The sequence below is a fragment of the Prinia subflava genome, chromosome Z (assembly GCF_021018805.1).
Source record: "Prinia subflava isolate CZ2003 ecotype Zambia chromosome Z, Cam_Psub_1.2, whole genome shotgun sequence".
NCBI lineage: Eukaryota > Metazoa > Chordata > Aves > Passeriformes > Cisticolidae > Prinia > Prinia subflava.
This window is the reverse complement of record NC_086283.1, coordinates 22181865-22199501: the sequence shown is the minus strand read 5'-3', so window position 1 is coordinate 22199501 and position 17637 is coordinate 22181865. Positions and strand designations below refer to the sequence as shown.

At 57.0% G+C, this 17637-nt stretch overlaps 2 protein-coding genes across 2 annotated transcripts; both read left to right on the top strand.

Annotated features, from left to right (window-relative positions):
- Positions 1-104: 104 nt before the first annotated feature.
- On the top strand, positions 105-6404 carry LOC134564251 (transforming growth factor beta activator LRRC32-like). Its single transcript, XM_063422998.1, has 2 exons — positions 105-3844; positions 4391-6404. Exons 1-2 carry the CDS (start codon positions 3740-3742, stop codon positions 6332-6334), a joined length of 2049 nt encoding a protein of 682 aa, XP_063279068.1. The 5' UTR covers positions 105-3739; the 3' UTR covers positions 6335-6404.
- Positions 6405-13048: 6644 nt separating this feature from the next.
- LOC134564628 (protein Wnt-11b-2-like) lies at positions 13049-16798 on the top strand. Its single transcript, XM_063423562.1, has 5 exons — positions 13049-13196; positions 13284-13504; positions 13914-14191; positions 14969-15261; positions 15907-16798. The coding sequence occupies exons 1-5, from the start codon at positions 13123-13125 to the stop codon at positions 16079-16081; spliced, it is 1041 nt and encodes a 346-aa protein (XP_063279632.1). The 5' UTR covers positions 13049-13122; the 3' UTR covers positions 16082-16798.
- Positions 16799-17637: the final 839 nt, after the last annotated feature.

Here is a 17637-nt window from a genome sequence, read left to right as displayed (position 1 = left end):
TGTTTTAATAGCAACTGTCCTGCTTTTAGATGTGGTTTTTAGCTTTCCTCCCCTTACCCCTTTCCTTTTGGCACCCTTCTACCTAAAATAAGTGGTGATGGAGACTTTAGCAAAGGAAAAAAAATGGGATTTTAAAATCCAGTCCAGCATGAAGTCACCACTTTTTCTTTTCTCTGAGCCCTGCTGAGTCTAGTCATAACTCGATTTCTGGTGACTAATAGAGGAGCTGGGACACTATTGTTTCTTTTGGCTTCTTGAGCAACTCTGTCCTGTTACCTCCCCTCAGCTGGAGAGACCTAAAGCCATAAGATGCTCTGGAGCTGAGGCACAGGCACAAATTGCTCTGTTGTCTCAGCCCTTGGCTCGCACTTACTCGGCTTGGTTAGAGTTTTGTTTCCCTGTGTTTCTTTCCAGAGCCTGTTTGTGTTTTCAAGAGGGCAGTGAAGTTCCAGCCTGTGTAGAAACAGGGCAAATCCCGAAGTGACATCTTCAGCCTGGAGCAGGGAAGGTTTGGGGACCTCAGTGCCTAAAGGGGCTCCAGGAGAGCTGGAGAAGGACTTTGGACAAGAGTCTGGAGTGACAGGACAAGAAGCAATGGTTTCAGGCTGAAAGAGGGTAGATTTAGATGGGAGATTGGGAAGGAATTCTTCCTTGTGAGGGTGGAGAGGGCCTGGCACAGGCTGTCCAGAGAAGCTGTGACTGCCCCTGGATCCCTGGAAGTGCCCAAGGCCAGGACAGGGTTTGGAGCAATCTGGGATAGAGGAAGATGTCCCTGCCCACGGCAGAGAATGGAACTGTTAGATCTGTAAGATCCCTCCCAGCCCAGTCCTTTGATTCCGTGATCTTGGTGCTGGCTCCATGCAGAGGTGGCTCACGGTCACCTGCAGGGTGTGGGAGGGACGTGTCCCAGCGCTGTGCTGCGGCCACGGAGGGCCCGCCCTGCCTGGAGCATTCCTGGCTCCATCCCTAGCAAGTGATGTCCCTTGCCAAGTGTTGCAGTTATTGGGAGACAAAAATTCCTCGGGGCAGCGGCGTTGGCCATGGCCTCGCTATTCACAGGAGCCGTGCACTTCGGGAGACAACTGCGTGACAAATGGGCTGCTCTGGCTTTTTAGTGGCTTCTCCTCCCTTCAGCCTCGACATGTGGGACGGGCAGGAGCCTTGGGGGCTCTTCACTGGGTTTTGTGGTTTTCTTTCCTTTCAAATGGATTAAGAGGGACATGTTCCTGTGACAAGAATGAAGCGGGACAACTGCGTACAGTGAGAACATGAAGCAAATCGTTAACAGGATTGCTTTAGAACAGGCCCGAGCAGCAAGGCTGGGGGCAGCCGTAAATAACAGGGTGTTGGGAGAGCCGGGGATGGAGTTTGCATTCCTTGTCCCCCGCTGGCAGGATCTGGGATGTGCTCCATGGCTGCGGGCAGGGGGAGGCAGAGGGAGAATCCCTTTGCTCTGTAAAAGGCCAGAGTGTTGCTGTCCCCTCTCGTGTGTGCTCGGGATGTTGGAGGAGGGCGGGAGGGAGCAGTTCCTGCATGGAATGTATCAACAGGCTTTTTCTGGTGCTCACACTGACCAAAGCATGAGTTGGAGACATGGAATTGGAGCTGGCTGCAGGTGGCCTTGGCACATACAGCTTTTCCCTGCTCTCGGTGTTCCCGGTGTTCCCGGTGGGATGTCCCTCCCCAGCCACACCAGGAGCTCCTCTGGAAGGTCTGTATGGCCACAGCAGAGTGTTGGCTGTGCTTTGCAAGGGGACAGCTCCATCCTTCAGGAATGGGAGAGGGACCGTCCCCTCCCTGGGGTCAGAGCTAATCAGGAGTCACCTTCCCAATGCGCTGGGAATGCATGGAAGGACGGGCAGATCTGATGGACTCAGATAATCAGGTATCCTTCTGCTCCCGAACACCCAGGCTGGAGCCCGTCACCCACAGTACAGATGTGACCTGGGCAGGTGGCTCTGTCCCCGCTTCTCCACACCTCAGTCCTGCTGCTCATTCCGCACATCCTTTGGACACTTCTCCCACAAAAGCCTTGAGGGGAACAGGGAATCTCTCCAACAGATCCTGCTGGAGCCCTGGAGCAAGCGTGGAGGGCAGGAAGGCCAAGAAGCACAGGATAGCTGGTTTCAGAGCAGACCTCTCCCTGTTCAGGCTGTGTGGTTCCCTCTGCCTTTATCGCGATCCAAGAAAAGCCTCTCGGTGTTTGCCGGGTCTGATCCACACCTGGTCCTCCTGCGAGGGGAGTTCACAGCCTTGGGATGCAAGTGCCCAGGGATTCTCTGCGGAAGTCCCTGATCCAAATCAGGGACTTTTCAGCTGCTGACAGGGGCTGTGTCACCGTGCAGACCCATGTCCAGCAGTTGGGGTGCAGGGGGACAGGCCGGGCTTCCCCGGGCATGGCAGGGCCAGACGTGCCGGGGCTGGAGCGCGCCCGGGGCCGGTTCCGCTTTTGGGAGGGCAGGGGGGTCATCCAGAGGTCGGTGTTTCCCTGGCAGGAGCTCACATCTGCACAGATGTGCTGTGTGCTCACAGCTGCCTCCAGCCCCGGCACTGCGGGGCATCAGCCCAGGACGCTATCCCTAGCCTGTCACTGCTGTCCTGCCTGCCCCAGAGGCTGGGGACACCGGGCCAGCTCAAGGCTGTGTCACACCCTGAGGTGACAAGGTGTCCCCCACCGCACCAGCTGTGAGAGGGTGAGGAGTAACTCAGATGTGTAACTGTGTGTACATAGATACATAAATAATCTGTATTTGTTTATGTATGTATTTTATGCTTATATATTATTTTTTCCTACCAGACACCTCCAGGATTAGAGCATGGGCTCCGTGGCTGAAACTTCACATCCTTGGACAACCCCTCAGCAGCCTGAGTGGCTCCTTCACGTGGAACTGGCCACACTGAGCCAAAAACCCCCAAGCTGTGCATTATGGAGAGTGCTTCGTGAAGTATGTGGGGCGTGTCCCCGAGGAGTGTGTCAGCACTAGGTGGCACACGGACACGGAGATGCCACCACAAAAGAAAAGTCCCTGTGGGTGGGGCACAGCTCCGGGTGCACAGATCCCACCTGGAGCTGCCGCAGGGACAGTTCCCTTCTGGTTCCTGCCCTGGGCGAGGAGGTGACACGGCAGCCCAGGTGGCCACACGGGGTGTGACAGCGAGGAGCCCAGAGCTTGCCTGCCGCAGAACCCTGGGGAGGGAGAGGAGGAGGAGGGGGATTCCAGCTCTGCACATCCCGCTGGGAAGGGGCGGTGAGCCCTGGGAAGCTGTTGTTTCCCGAGAGCAGCAGCGCTGGGATGGGGAGGGAATGTCCCTGCCTGGGTGTGACAGTCAGGTGATCCCACAGCCAGGAGCTGTCCCTAGCTCGGGATAGCTGCAGAGCCCTTGTGTCCCGGGAGCTGGCTCATCCTGTCTCTGCCACGGGGAAGCTCCCCCAAACCCTCTCAGCTTTCCTACGTGCCACCCTTGCCTCCTGGCTTTTTGATGTCACAGCGCGTCCAGCCGGTCACCTGAGCTCCCTCCTCCCCATCCTGCCGTTTCCCTTCCCTGTGGCTTTGTGCCGTTTTTCCCCCTCTGCGAGCTGATGTCTTTCTTTTCCCACTTCCGTAGCTACGAACACCCACATGCCTTATCTCCTTCCCCCATCCCATCCTGAAGCCTATTTATACAGAGCCTGGCTCCTGCCCAGCCTGCCAGCGACGCCGCAGGAGCGGGACGGGGCTGGCAGCGCTCGCAGCCCAACATGCTCTGGGCTGCACGGGGATGTTTCCTGCTCTGGCTGCTCCCGTCCATCCTCAGAGCCCGAGCTAGCCTGGAAACGAGGCCCAGCTCCCCGCTGTGCCAGCAGGTAAGGCTGTTTTCAAGGAGCACCTGGGCTGGGATGGCTCCAGTAGCGTGGCTGGGGCTGACTACATCCCTCTCGATCTCCTCCCTGTGGCTCTCACCTCCCTCCAGCCTCCATCTCTTTCCCAGCTTTTCCTCTATTTTCCTGCCTTGGAGCTGGTCTCCCATGAGGTGGTCCCTGGCATCCAGCTGCTCCCACGTTCCTGCCTTGCCTGAGGTGCTCAGAGGATGGAGTGCAGGGATTCCAATGGGGCAGTTGGGAGCCTGGATTGGGAACAGCAGGTTTCTGTCACTCATTTCTTTCTTTGCAGAAAGAAATCAGCTGTTCCCCATCCACATTCCCAACTCCAGAGGAAACTGGAGCAAGAGGAAAGGTGGAGCCTACACAGAGGCCTTCCTCTACCTGAACAGGGATGCTTTGGACCAGCTGGGATTGGGAAGGGGGAGCAGTGCTCGTTCTCACTTCTCATGCCCGTCTTGGACAGCAGGTTGCTCACCTAGAGCTGTGGTTTGTACCCCCCTCATTCACACCTCTCCTGTCTCTCCACAGAGCCCCTCGAAGGTGTCTTGCAAAGGAGTTGGCCTGCAGAAATTTCCCGAGGAGCTTGGCCAAGGAATTAAGTACCTTGAACTCTCAAACAACTTCATCCAAAACCTGTCAGGCAGCAACATGCCAGGATTTGGGCAGCTGGAGTACCTGGATGTGTGCTTCAACCAGCTGGAAGCCGTGTCAGCCACCGCCCTGGCTCAGCTGCCTCAGCTGCGCTTGCTTCTCCTGGGATCGAACCACCTAGACCGGAATTACTTGGCTAACGGGGAAGCTTTCCATCTGCTCGGGAATATAGAGGTCCTGGACCTGTCTGTGAATAACCTGGAGAGCCACATGGCCAGCTGGTACATCAGCAACCTCACCAGCCTAAGGGTGCTGGATCTCTCCGGGAACACGATGACCAAGCTGCTGTCAGGGACCTTCCGGAACTCTCCGCAGCTGCGCCAGCTCGACCTCAGCAACAACTACATCATGGAGATCCAGGAGGGAACTTTTGAGCCTCTGGAAGAGCTGGAGGTGCTGAACTTGGCTTTGAATTCCCTCCACTGTATCTCTGGCTTCAGCCTCACGCAGCTGCGAGTTTTAAACCTCAGCCACAACGCCCTGGAGCTGTTCTCCGAGGAGGGGGGAGCGGAGCCCTACCTGCTCCGAGTGCTTGACTTGAGCCATAACAGACTCCTCTCTTTTCCCGAGCTCCCCAGAGCCCATGATCTCACACACTTAAACCTCTCCAACAACCTCATTGCTTCCCTGCTCCCAGGCTCACCCCATCCCAGGGAGTACGTCCTGCTCTACAAGGAGATGCAGAGGTTCAACAGGACCGTGCGTCCCGTGGCTGCTCTGACACACGTGGTTGACCTGGATCTCAGCAATAACCGCCTGGAGCTGTTCCCATTTTCCTTCTTCCACAGCCTGGGCTCCCTGCACAGCCTCAGCCTGGCTAGGAACTGTCTCCAGGATGTGGCCAGGGAGTCTGTCTCCAATGGCACAGAGCTGTCCATGCGCTCACTGGACCTCCACAGCAATGCGCTCCGTGTGCTGCCACACTGGTTCTTCAGTTCCCTGCCTCATCTGGAATCCATAGATCTGGGCTCCAACAGCCTCCAGCCTTGTGAGAGCCAGGGGAATGACCAGGGAAGGGATTTGCGAGGGGATTCTCACACATCAGCCCCCAGAGACACCTGCACCCCCTTCTACAACGTGCCTCGCTTGAAGCACCTGAGTCTGTCCAAGAACAACATCTCCAGGCTGCAGCCCCACGCCTTCAACCAGACCCCGCTGCTCTCCCTGGACCTGTCGGGAAACAGGGACTTGTCCATGCCCACGGGAGCACTGGGGGGCTTGGAGCTGTCCCTGCAGGAGCTCTCTCTGACGGACAACCAGATGGATGAGAGCCAGACAGTGCTGCCCTGCCTGGGCACGCTCCGAGTGCTGGACCTGTCGGGCAACCACCTGAGCCTGCTGCCCACAGGGCTTTCCTGCTCCCCGCTGGAGAACCTGGACATTCGGAATAACAACCTGCAGACCTTGGGAACAATTGGGAGCTGGTCCCACAGCCTGAGGGCCGTGTCCGTGGCTGGGAACCCATGGAGCTGCTGCTCGCTGGGCTGGCTGGACACGCTGCGTGTGGCCGGCGTGGCCGTGCTGGACCTGCGCCAAACCCTTTGTGTCTTCCAGGAGCATGGCCGGAATATCTCGGCCAAGATCACCGGCACTCCCCGATGGATCTGTCCCCAGCCTGAGGGCACTGCCTCCCTGGCTCTGCTTGTGGCCCTGGTAGGACTTTCCCTCTTCTGTGCCTGGGCCTTCTGCCTCTTGAGGAAAGGGCAGAAGGCTCCGGGATGTGCTGGACTTGGGAGCAACAGGGTGGGAGTGTCCCAGTCCCATCCCAAAGGAGAGGGGCCAGCCAGGGAGTGGCCACCTGACAGCATCACTGAAGTGTAGCCCAGACCTGCAGCCACTGGTCAGAACTCTAATTGTTATTAATAATATTAATATTAATAATATTATTGTGTTTTCGTCCCCACTGGTACCTGTGTGATTTGTGAACCCAGCGACAGGAGCGTAGTGGGTGCTGGGCTCTGAGCCACCTCCCCTTCTGCAGAAGGGGCATTCCCCTATCCTTTCTGATCCCTGCCAGAAATTAAACATGGAATTTGGGGTGCCATCACACATTCCCATCACTCGGCACAGGAAGCCAAGCCCTGGGCTGGCTGCACTGAGCACCCCTGCTCCACATCACACTCAGCTGGACAGGAATTGTCTCCACTGGGGCCATCTGGGTGTTTCCCAGTTTGCCCAGCAGCCCCTTTAAGAAGGTTTAATAGCTCTGCCAATGCCCTGCTGCTGCTCCTGAAGTGTTCCCTAATCCAGGAAGAAGCAGGAGGGAATGGGAATGGTGCTGGCTAGAAGTGCTGGGATGGGGAGTGGGTTTCTGTGGGACCCTGACCACCTCTCTCCTGCCTTTCCTTGCTGCGGATGCTGGGAGGAATTCCACTCTGTCCTCATCCACTGGGATAGCTGGAATGGGAGGAGTGGGGGTCTGTGCTGTTCCTGGCTGGCACAAGATGTCCCACCCTCAGTGCCAGGACCCCCAAGGTTACGATGGCAGAGACTGGTCTCTGGTCCCAGCACAAGATAAGTGCTGCCCAAGTCATGGTCCTGGATGGATTTGGCACCCTCTGAGCACCCCCTAAAGCCAGGGATGGTCCAGGGGCTCAGACCCTGGAAAGGCAGCAGGAGGAGGTGTTGAGTGAGATTGTCATTGTGTGGTGGTGTCCATCTCTACCTTGAGTGACCTGTCCAGCTTTCCAGGGCACAGTGGGAGCACCTGAAGGGCTGGGCCAGCTCCAGTAAGTATAAAAACGAGGCTGCAGTGAAACCCCTAATGTTTCACATCCATTTTGTTCCACCTTGGAAGTCCCCAGCTGGGCCCAGTCACCTCCACTCACCTGGTGGGTTGAAGCTCTGGGAACCAAAGGGCCTGGAAGTTACTTAAAATTCCAATTGCTTCATTTTCTTCCTTTTTTTTGTCTTTCAAGCTTATCATCATTTTACTGGGAAGCAAAAAGGGCATTTTTGTTGTAAAATGTGTCAGGGCTTCAGCTTCGTCTCCTTTGCTGGGCATGCAGCACCAGGACCTCCAGTGACTTTGGTGGCCCCCACATTTCCACCCGTGCCTCAGTTTCCCTCTGATGCAGAGCTCTGTGCCCTGTCACAGTGAGTGGCTATGGCAGGGGAGCCTGTCACTGTGTGTTACCATCCTGCAGGACGTTGGGGACAGGAGAAACCCAGCCTCCTGCTCTAGGGCTGCTGTTTGCTGGATCTCCTGCTGCCACACACCCCCAACCCCTTGGAGCTCCTGTTCCCGTGTCCCTCTTGGGTCACAAAAGTCCCTGAGCCACAGCCACCACAATCCTTGTCCTCTCCCATTCCGGTGCTTCCCAGCTCGATCCTCAGTGCTGTCCCCAGCTGATGTCCCTGGGGAGCCACGGCCAGCTGGGCTCTGGGCATGGACTGTCCCAGGAGCTGCTGCGCCCACCTGGGTCTTCTCCCCAGCACTGTCCCCTGTCCTTGGGTGACACCTGAGCTCCCTGGGGCGGGGACCTGCCTTCCCAATGTCCACAGATGAGTTCAGACTGTCCCTGGGGCAGGGATCTGCTTTTCCAGTGCCCATCAAGCGCTGGGACAGCAGGTGGGTGAGCTCAGCACATCCCCGATGCCTGCCAGCCTCCTGCCCCAGCGTTCCGTGACATTGCAGGGCACTTCAGAGCCCAAAGTGCCTACACTGGGTGTTCCTGGTGCATTCTGGTGCCCTCTGCTCCTCGTTTAACCCCTTCCCAGGCTGTGCTTCCCACTCGTGTCACCAGGAGATGTCCTGGCTTTGTGCTGCTGCTCCCACCAGCATCTTCCTCCCGTTGAGCTCGGAGCTGGGGACGGGCGGGGACACTGGGGACGGGCGGGGACACCGCGTACCACCGGGTGCTCAGGGACACCATGTGCTGCCGGCACTCGGTGCCAGGCTCTGCCTCGGGCATCCTGAGTGTCCCCAGCCGTGTTTATCCAGTGTCGTTTCCCCGCGGAGCAGCAGCTGGGCGGGTTTTGACCCCTTCAGGGCAGTGGCACTTGGGGACAGCAGCTGCTGATCCTGAAGTTCCTCTGGGAATTGAAGCCTCTGCTGGAAAATGCACTAAAAATTGGGGAGGGAAGAATCCTGAGGCTGGTTTTACCCCGCAGAAAAAGCTCCCCAATTACTGGACTTGATCTCAGAGGATTTTTCCAATCCTAAGGATTCTGTAAAACCCAGGGTAAGAGGGGGGAGAAGGGGAACCTCCCAAGGCTAACTTTCTCACCTGAGTTGTGGAAAATGAACCAGGGCAATAGTGTTTTGTTATCACCATTAATGATGTTTGTGTGCTTTCCTGACTCAGAGAAAAATGGGATTCCAAATTGTGGTCTCATGGATTTGCCAAGAATTGAGTCCGAGGGCAATGTCCCCTTCTTCCAGCCCCAGGAACAGTTTGGCCAGGAGCAGGACATGGGGTGAGCCTGTGCTGGCCCAGCGGACAATGAGGTGGCACCAAACCACATTTGTGTCCCCAGAACCAGCACAAAGCCAAGAGAAAACCAGGATCTGTCCTGAGTTCTGCACTGCTCCTCATCTGGAGCTTCCTGTGCTTTAGGGGGAATGGTTTTCCTATCCCAGGCATGTCTTGGCATTTCCAGTGTTTTCTTGATCCAAAAGGAGGGCAAAAGGTCTGTAGAATATTAAATTTTGAACAAATAAAGGGCTGATGCCAAAAATGTTGCATTTTCATGTCAGGCTGGAAGGAGGCAGGAGTGTAAATTTTGGTCTGACAGGAAAAGCAGCAATGATTAAAATGTTGTGACCATTGACAAATTTTCTAGAGAACTGTTGAGAAATCCAGCAAAACTCATTCTTTCCAGTGGAAAGCCTTCACATTTTCCTGGATCTGCATTTTAAAAGAAGAATAGATTTTTATCAAAAATTTCCACCGAGCTGTTTCACTAACCCAGGCGGAAATTACCTTCCCTCAACTCCCTCAACTCACTTCAATTACAGCAGTTTTGCTTTTTCCCTTTTCCCTCTTTTTTTTTTTTTTTTTTTTTTTTTTTTTTTTTTTTTTTTGGTGATCCAGAGCTTCATCTGCTGCAGGAGCTGAAGGATATCCTGGGAAGTGCCTGGCAGATCTCTCTCCTCAGGCCGCCTCAGCTGGGCAGAGCAAAGAGAGGAAAGTGTTTCTCCTCCTCTGTGTTCAGACAGAGCCTACATTAACTTAAATCTCCCCAGTTCTTATAGGGAAGATAATGAGTTCTTTCACCCAGCTGAAGGTAAATCCCCTTCCAGAGGGCCACTGGAGGTACTATGTCTTTTATTTTCCCTGATACTGCTGCAGTGCCCATTCCCGAACCCTTTTGATCTCATCGAGGCCCATCCTGCTGCCGTGTCCTGGCTGCCTGTGATGTGCGTCTGGTGAATGTGGTGCTTTCCCTGTGGCTTTGGGATGGAATAAGAGGCTGGTGGCACCTCCAGGACACCGCCCTGTGTCCCTCCCATCCTTAGGGCTGCTTCCCATTATCCCTCCCTGCCACAGCGACTCCGTGACTGGCACAGCTCCCCCGGCAGCTCTTCCCAGCCCGGAGAGGGAGGTCGGGCGTGTTGTTCATGCCACTTTTCCTCCCCTCCAGGGGCTCTGGCCGGGCTGGGACGTCCATCCCGAGGTGCCTCAGGGTGTGGCACATGTGGAACGTGTCGCCCCGGGACCTCCCTGCCTTGCAGAGCCCTGCACTGCCTCTGCAGCGTCACCTCCCCGGGCTGGGGGGGACAGATGCTGCCACATGTTCTGCAGCTGGATCCTCCCTCCCAGCTGTGCCTGGGCTGCCTGCACGGGGACGCCGCCGTGGGCACAGGCAACTCTGTCACAGGGAAGTGCCACCCCTTGTTGTGCGATGCGGATCTGCTGTCCCTGCTCCCAGATTTGGGATGCTGTGGGGACAGGTGACACTCGGAGGTGGCTCTGTGGGATCAGGTCCCTGCCATCCCCAGATTGTTCTCAGTACCTGTCCCGTGCTCTCTGGAAAGAGGGAGGGGGTGGTTTCCCTGAAGGAAAGCTGAGCTCCGTGGCAGGAAGGGCTCCTGCCAGGGTGACCATCCCACTGTCCCCAGCCTCTAGAGGGGACAGGGTGCTCCCAGTGTCCTCCAGCAGCAGGAAGCTCATCCCTGGCGTCTGAGCTGTGGCAGGAGCTGGAACGTCAGTGCCACATGACCGTGTGCCACCATCCCCTGCGTCACTGTGACCCGCTGGCACAGCCAGTGGCTGAAAGCCGCAAAGGGATGTGGCTCCTCACGGGGTCAGTCGGTAGGTGAGGGTAGGTTGGGGAACCGAGGTCACTGGGGCCTGAGGGGACACTTTGGTGGCAGAGGAACCCCTGGAAGGTTCCTGGATCTGCCCCTGCTGAGCCTGGGAGTCACAGGCCATTGGGAGCCAGAGCAGTGCACGGGGACCCCGTGTGCTCACACAGGTCACAAACCACTCACATGTGTTTGCTTTGGCCCCCATCCGAGTCCCAGGAGCGAGGGACACCAACCTTTGGCCCTCCAGGACAACTCTTTGCTGTTCCTCCACTGAAGCCTCTCCCAGGAGCTCTGACCCAGCACCAGCTCTGCCCCTTTAACCCCTTCTGGAGCTGCCCCCTCCCTGTGTCCCCAGGGTGGCCAACACCAGGCTGTGAGGGGACCTTTCCCAATGTTCTCGTGCTCCTTTGGTCTCCCCCCTGTCAGTGAAGCCCCAGCTGGAAAGGGAAGCCTCTCCTGGGCTGGGAATCCCCTCCTGCCTCCCTCCTTCCCACAGGACCAGCCCATCTTGGAAGGGGAAGGAAGGGGTATTTTAAGCACTCACCCTCCTTGGTTGTTCCAAGGATTGAGCTAAAAAGAGGAATTGACATTCAAAAGAGGGCTGGGTTTGCTTTAAAAGGAAGGGGTTGTTTTTTCCTACTACTCAGTCATTGCAAAACTTTCCTGTGAAGAGGGATTGGTAAAAATACCTCTGGTGGGAGGTGGCAGGCTGTGACATCGGTGCACAGTTCCTTGTGCTGGCCGTGCTTCCCTTGCCCAGTTCCTAGGGTAAACTCCCATCCCAAAGGAAGGGATGGGGTGGGATGAAGCCCCACTGTCCTGGTGCTGACCACATCTCCCATCACCTGTGAAGGGAATTCTCTCCTGCCAGCTCATCCTGGAGTGGTTCCTCTGCATTCCTCCTCTCCAGCAGCTTCTCCTGGCCATTCTCATGGCTTCAGAAGCCTCTGGAAACTCAGGTGCCTTTCCAGCTGTCGTCCAACACCAGTGTTGTCCTGGAAACGCTCTGGAGATCCTCCAGGTCCCAAAACAAGACACCATCCACACCCTGAGGAGGAGTTTAACTGGAAGCTACAAGGGACAGAATCCAAAACACTAGGTTTGATATTTAGGGACTATGGACTCGGGTTATCCCTGTGCTCCTCCTTTTCTCTCTGCCCTTTAACCATTCCCCTTGCAACTGCTTGGGATTTGAGAGTGACCTGGGACCCTTCCTCAGGGGCCACTGCTCCAGCACAATGAGCTGTGGCCTCTGCATCCCAAGGGAATAGGTTGGGAAGGACAATGACTCATGCCACATGTCCTGGTTTTAGTGCACGTGGTCCCAAGTCAAAGGAAGGTCATGAAGGGACAATGATCAACCATCCAGGCATGTCCTGTCAAGGTGAGAGGTCACAGGGAGGATGAAAATCAACCCCCAGTTTGGTTCTGTCAAGGAAATGCACCTTCCAGAGAGGGTAACTAGCGCAGCCAGGAGAAAGTGAAAGCCTAAAAAGTGGGTTTCAACCTGTGACCCTTTCCAAAACCCAGGGTCAGCTGGGCTTGTGTCAAATGTCACCTCCCACTGTGGGAAAATCCCAGCCTACCTGGTTCCTGGTGGGCTCCAAGCAGCACTTTTGGTTTTGTACTTGTAGGAGGGAGAGATCCCGAGAAATGCACCTTGTGACAGGCACGTGCCAGCCCTGGTGCCTTGCCGTGGCACCTCTGGCAGCCCCTGCTGGCACTTCAGGGCTGGTGCCTGTTCCAGCTCAGGGATGTGCACTCCCCTTGGTCAAGGAAAATGTGCTTTTTCAAGCTTTCTGTAAAGAAAATAAGAAAAAAAAATAGAAATTATAAACCTGTGCTGACCTCAAAGGGAAGGGGGGAGGGGGGCGGTGTCGAGCTCTGTTCCAAGGAACAAAGGACAGGACAGGAGGACAGGGCCTTGCTGTGCCAGGGGAGGTTTTAGTTGGATAATAGGGAAAATTTCTCACAGAAAGGGCTGCGCAGGGCAGTGGTGGAGTAGAATCCCAGCAGTGATTTAAAATTCAGGTGAATGTGGCACTTTGGGGACGTGGTCAGTGGCCTTGACAGTGCTGAGTGGAGCATCCTGCAGCGGCTCATCCCTCAACCCCCTCCCAGGTGCTGTTTGGGGGCGGCCACTGCTAATGACAGCTGGACCTCCCTCCAACCCCTCCTTGTCCCTAACCCTGTGAATGGCACCGAAACCGCCTTTGTTCCCCTCCCCGGGGGGCAGGACCCACCACCACCGCGGCTATAAAAGGGGTGGTGGGGCCGAGGGGCTCCAGCCCTGCTCCCAGTCCCTGCCCCAACCCCATCCCAGCTCCCAGTCCCCATCCCAGCCCCATTCCCGGCCATGGGTTGCCCCTCCGCCGCTGCCACCACCGCGCTGCTGTGCCAGCTGAGCCTGTCCGCAGCCATCCAGTGGCTGTGAGTAGGGATCTCTCCTTCCGGAGCCCCTCTTGGCGGTCCCTCGGGGCGCTGTGGCCCCCCGGTGACCCGCACCTCTCTCCACAGCGGGCTGGCGGGCAGCGGGGTGGCCTGGAACGAGAGCCAGCACTGCCGGCTGCTGGTGCCGGAGCAGCTGCAGCTGTGCCGCCGGCACCTGGAGGTGATGCCCAGCATCGTCCGCGCTGCCCGCCGCACGCAGGAGCTGTGCCAGCAGAGCTTCGCAGACATGAGGTGGAACTGCTCCTCCATCCAGAGCGCCCCCAGCTTCGGCCCCGACCTGCTCACAGGTAAGGGGCGCTCCTCCGGCCGAGGCACTGCTGCGGCTCTGCCTCGGAGCATCCCGGGCTGGCAGCGTGTCCCAGGGTCGCCTCTGCCTTGGATTTCTGTTTTGGAGTAAAATCCTGCCTTTAGGTAGCGTTAATCCTGCGCAAGTTCTGTCTGGGGGAGGTGACAGACAGTATCTTCCATTTCAAACAGCTGCCTGAGGCTCCAAAAAAAGCCAGGGAAGAAGAGGTGGGGATACAGGCTGGGTACGGGCAGTGTACTCCAGGGGGCACAGGTTAAAACACAAAAACTGAGAGGGCTCGAGTTCGTCCTTCTGCAAGACGAAATACAGAAGCTCCTCGCACTGCGAGATGTGTGAGAGGAGAGTCCGGCTGGGCAGGGAGGAAGGAAATATCCCTGTTTTCTCCACAGGAACGCGGGAAGCCGCCTTCGTGCACGCCCTGGCAGCGGCGGCAGTGGCCCAGGGCATCGCCCGCTCCTGCGCCTCCGGAGAGCTCCCGCTGTGCTCCTGCGGCCCCGGCCCCTCCGAGCCCCCCGCGCCCGGCACCCGCTGGGGCGGCTGCGGGGACAACCTGAGCCACGGCCTCCAGCTCGGAGCCGCCTTCACCGACGGCTCGGCCAGAGCCGGCCCCGGGAGCGCGCCCGGGCTCAGGGCCGTGAACCGGCACAACGGAGCCGTGGGACGGGCGGTGCGTGCGGGGCCCCGGGCCGGGATGGGGGATACGGAGCCCACCAGGGCTGCTGCGGTCTGGGAGGGAGTGTGTGAGCCCCCTGGGAGCCTGCGGTGGGTCACACGGTGGGGGCTGCTCCCCCCCAGGAGTGCCCAGGGGTGACACAGTGGGTACGAGCCCCCTGGGATAGGCGGAGCCCAGCACCGCTCACAGCAGGGGCAGAGGTCCCTAATTTAAGGCAGCAGATGGCAGCCGGGTTTTTGGGGTGTCCTGAACATCAGGAGGTAACAAGAAAATGGTTAAGAACGGTTTTAGCAGTCACCCCCACACACACACGGGACTCTGCTGCCCGTCCCCAGATATCCCATACCCTTCCCACAACAAGCACATCTGTTTCCACACTTCACACCAGTATTCCCAGTTATCTGATATTTCACACCAGCACACCCAGTGCTTTTTTCCACCCTTCTCATTGGAGACAGAACTCGTCCTGCCCCTCTCCAGCTGGTTTCCCAGCCCATCTGGTCTCTGTGCTTCTATCCACTCCTGTTCCCCAGGAGTTCCCTGTTCCCAACGGGGCTTGGGAAGACTCCAGCTGCCAGCTCCTCTGGGAAGCTTCCCAAGGATCAGGTTCTTATCAGGAGGGATTGAAGCAGTGCTGAGCCCCTGATTGCCCCATTATATTCAGCTCTGAGGTCTTTCATCACTTGAAACTCCCCACGGGTGCCTTTGGGAGTCAGTCCCTGGGGTGGTACCAGGACAGAGCAAACTCACCTGTTTCCCTGTGCTCTGCAGGTGCTCAGTGACTCCTTGGATACCAGGTGTAAATGCCACGGGGTTTCAGGCTCCTGCTCAGTGAGGACCTGCTGGAAAGGGCTGCCAGACCTGGGTGAAATCGCCTCTGACCTCAAATCCAGGTACCTGGCAGCCCTCAAGGTGACCCATCGGTTCGTGGGGCTCAGGAAGCAGCTGATCCCCAAGGAAGGGGATGCCAGGCCAGTGACAGAGATGGATCTGGTTTATCTCAGCAACTCTCCTGACTACTGCACCCCAAACCCCCAGCTGGGTTCTCTGGGGACACAGGACAGGTAAGAAACACTCAGCCTGTGATTCCAGGAGTGCCTGTGCCGCTGGGTTTGAGCATCCCAGGAAGCTGATGTGGATGGACTGGGGTGAGCATGCACTAGATCCCTGAATCCCTGTCCTGTGAGACCCCGCCTGCACTGCTGCATCCAGGTCTGGGGCCCCCAGCACAAGACAGGCATGGACTTGCTGAACAAGTCCATGGAGAAGAGAAGGCTCTAGGGAGATCTCAGAGCCCCTTCCAGTGCCTAAAGAAGCTCTAGGAGAGCTAGAAAGGGACTTGGGACAAGGGATGGAGGGACAGGACAAGGGGGAATGGTTTCCCACTGACAGGGTTAGATGAGATATTGGGAAGGAATCCTTCCCTGTGAGGGTGGGGAGGCCCTGGCACAGGGTGCCCAGAGAAGCTGTGGCTGCATCTGGATGCCTGGAACTGTCCAAGGCCGGGTTGGATGGGGTTGGAGCAACCTGGGATAGCAGAAGGTGTCCCTGCCCATGGCAGGGGGTGGAACAGGATGATCTTCAAGGTCCTTTCTGAGCCAACCATTCCCTGATTCCATGATCCTGCTGCCTCCTGCTCTGAGCACACCAACTCTGGGAGAGGCCAGGGCCTGGGAGGGCAGGTCCCCAGGTCCCACATGTCTCTGCAGGCCATGCAACAGGAGCTCCATGGGCAGTGACAGCTGTGACCTGCTGTGCTGTGGCCGTGGCTACAACACCTACACGGAGGAGGTGCAGGAGCGCTGCCACTGCCGGTACCGCTGGTGCTGCTCCGTGGTGTGCAGGCGCTGCCGACGCAGCCTGGAGAGACACGTCTGCAAGTAAGGAGGAGAACCCCCCCCCGACACCCACCAGGCATGGCTGGACACCAGGAGCCCATCCCAAGGGATGCCCCCAGCAAGGAGGAGGCTGTACAGGAAGCCTGGTTTCTCATCAAAAGCCTCGGACTGAGAGATTTTGGGAAGCCTTCGGTCCCTTCCAACCCAGAGCTCAGGGCAGGACAAAAAAGATGCCCTCCTGCAGCTGGGCAGTGGCCAGCCCTCTGTCTCCAGCTGGGAAATGCCATTGATCATTCCACAGGCCCCTTTCTCTGGGGGGAATGAGGACCCTGGGCAGCCATTGTCCCTTTGCAGGAGGATTCTGACAGCAGCCTGAAAGCCAGGAGTGATAGATGGAAGGAGGTAGAGTTATCCACTGGGAGAAAGCTGCAGGGATGGAATGCTGCTTCTTCGAGTGAGGGGGCCATGGGCAGCTCCTTTGGGAAGAGGATTCTGCTGTAGGCTCATCCAGGATGCTCCTCCTCAGAGGAAAACACTGCTCCAGAGCCCTTTGCAGCATCCCAGTGGAGACCATTTGCATGGAGATGGTGCTGCCCTCATTGATGGCAGAGACACCAGGGACAGGAGAGGTCCTGGGGGCTGCCAAAACTGGGCAGCCTGGCAAACCCACCCCTGACCATGTGTTAACAACCCGGCCAGGCAGCACTCTAGCTTCTGACCCCATGTGGGAGGTGAGAGGCCGCTCAATGTGTGAAATTCTCATGGCTTGTCCTTTCTGCCCCTCCTTCTGGCCCACTGAGGAATTCAGCCCACTCCTTCCACCCTTCAGGACCAGGTGTGTTGGAATTCTGGCCTGGAGAGGAGACACAACCCCAGGGTCTTAGGGAAGCAAATAACCTTTAGTTTCTGTACTTCCTGTAAGTGGGATTCTGGTGTTTGTTTTTAAATAAATGTTGTAACTCTCTGTGCCATGTTCTCTAGGACAATCTTTCCTCCATGTCCTTCCAAGCTGGTCCTGGAGAAAGAGGCTCTAAAGGAGAGCCTTGTGTCCACAAACCCCATGTCCATACTTTTCCTTTCACACAATCTGAGGACCAGCTCACTTTCAACTCTTTCTGCCTCTCACTGGCCCACATTTGCATGTAATTACAGATCCCTGCCTTCCTCCCTTCCTCAGCTCCTGTTTTACCCTCTGTTTCCTCAGGTTTCTGGCTGCTTGGGAACTGGCTGCCCGGGATTCAGGGCAGGTGCTGGAAACTGTCCAGTCCAGAGTTTTTTTTTCCTGATGCTTGGGAATGTGGGCTGGATGAGCCAAGGGTGTGTGTGAACAGCAAGGGTTTGGGAGCCAGGGATGGGGACTCCCACATTTCCCTTAGCACGGAACCTGGCCAAGCACTTGGATGGGATGAGATTCCTGCTGGTGCAGCCTTTGGAGATAAAGGATGAGTCCAAACAGGTGCGGGGGAGACTCCAGAGCACCAGAACAGATAAACAGATAAACAGAGCACTCCAGAACAGGTAAACGGGAATTCTCGGGTGGATTCCTGGAGCTCCTAGCATTTCCTGGAGACTCCAGCAACTCCGCTTTATTTTTGGTTCCCA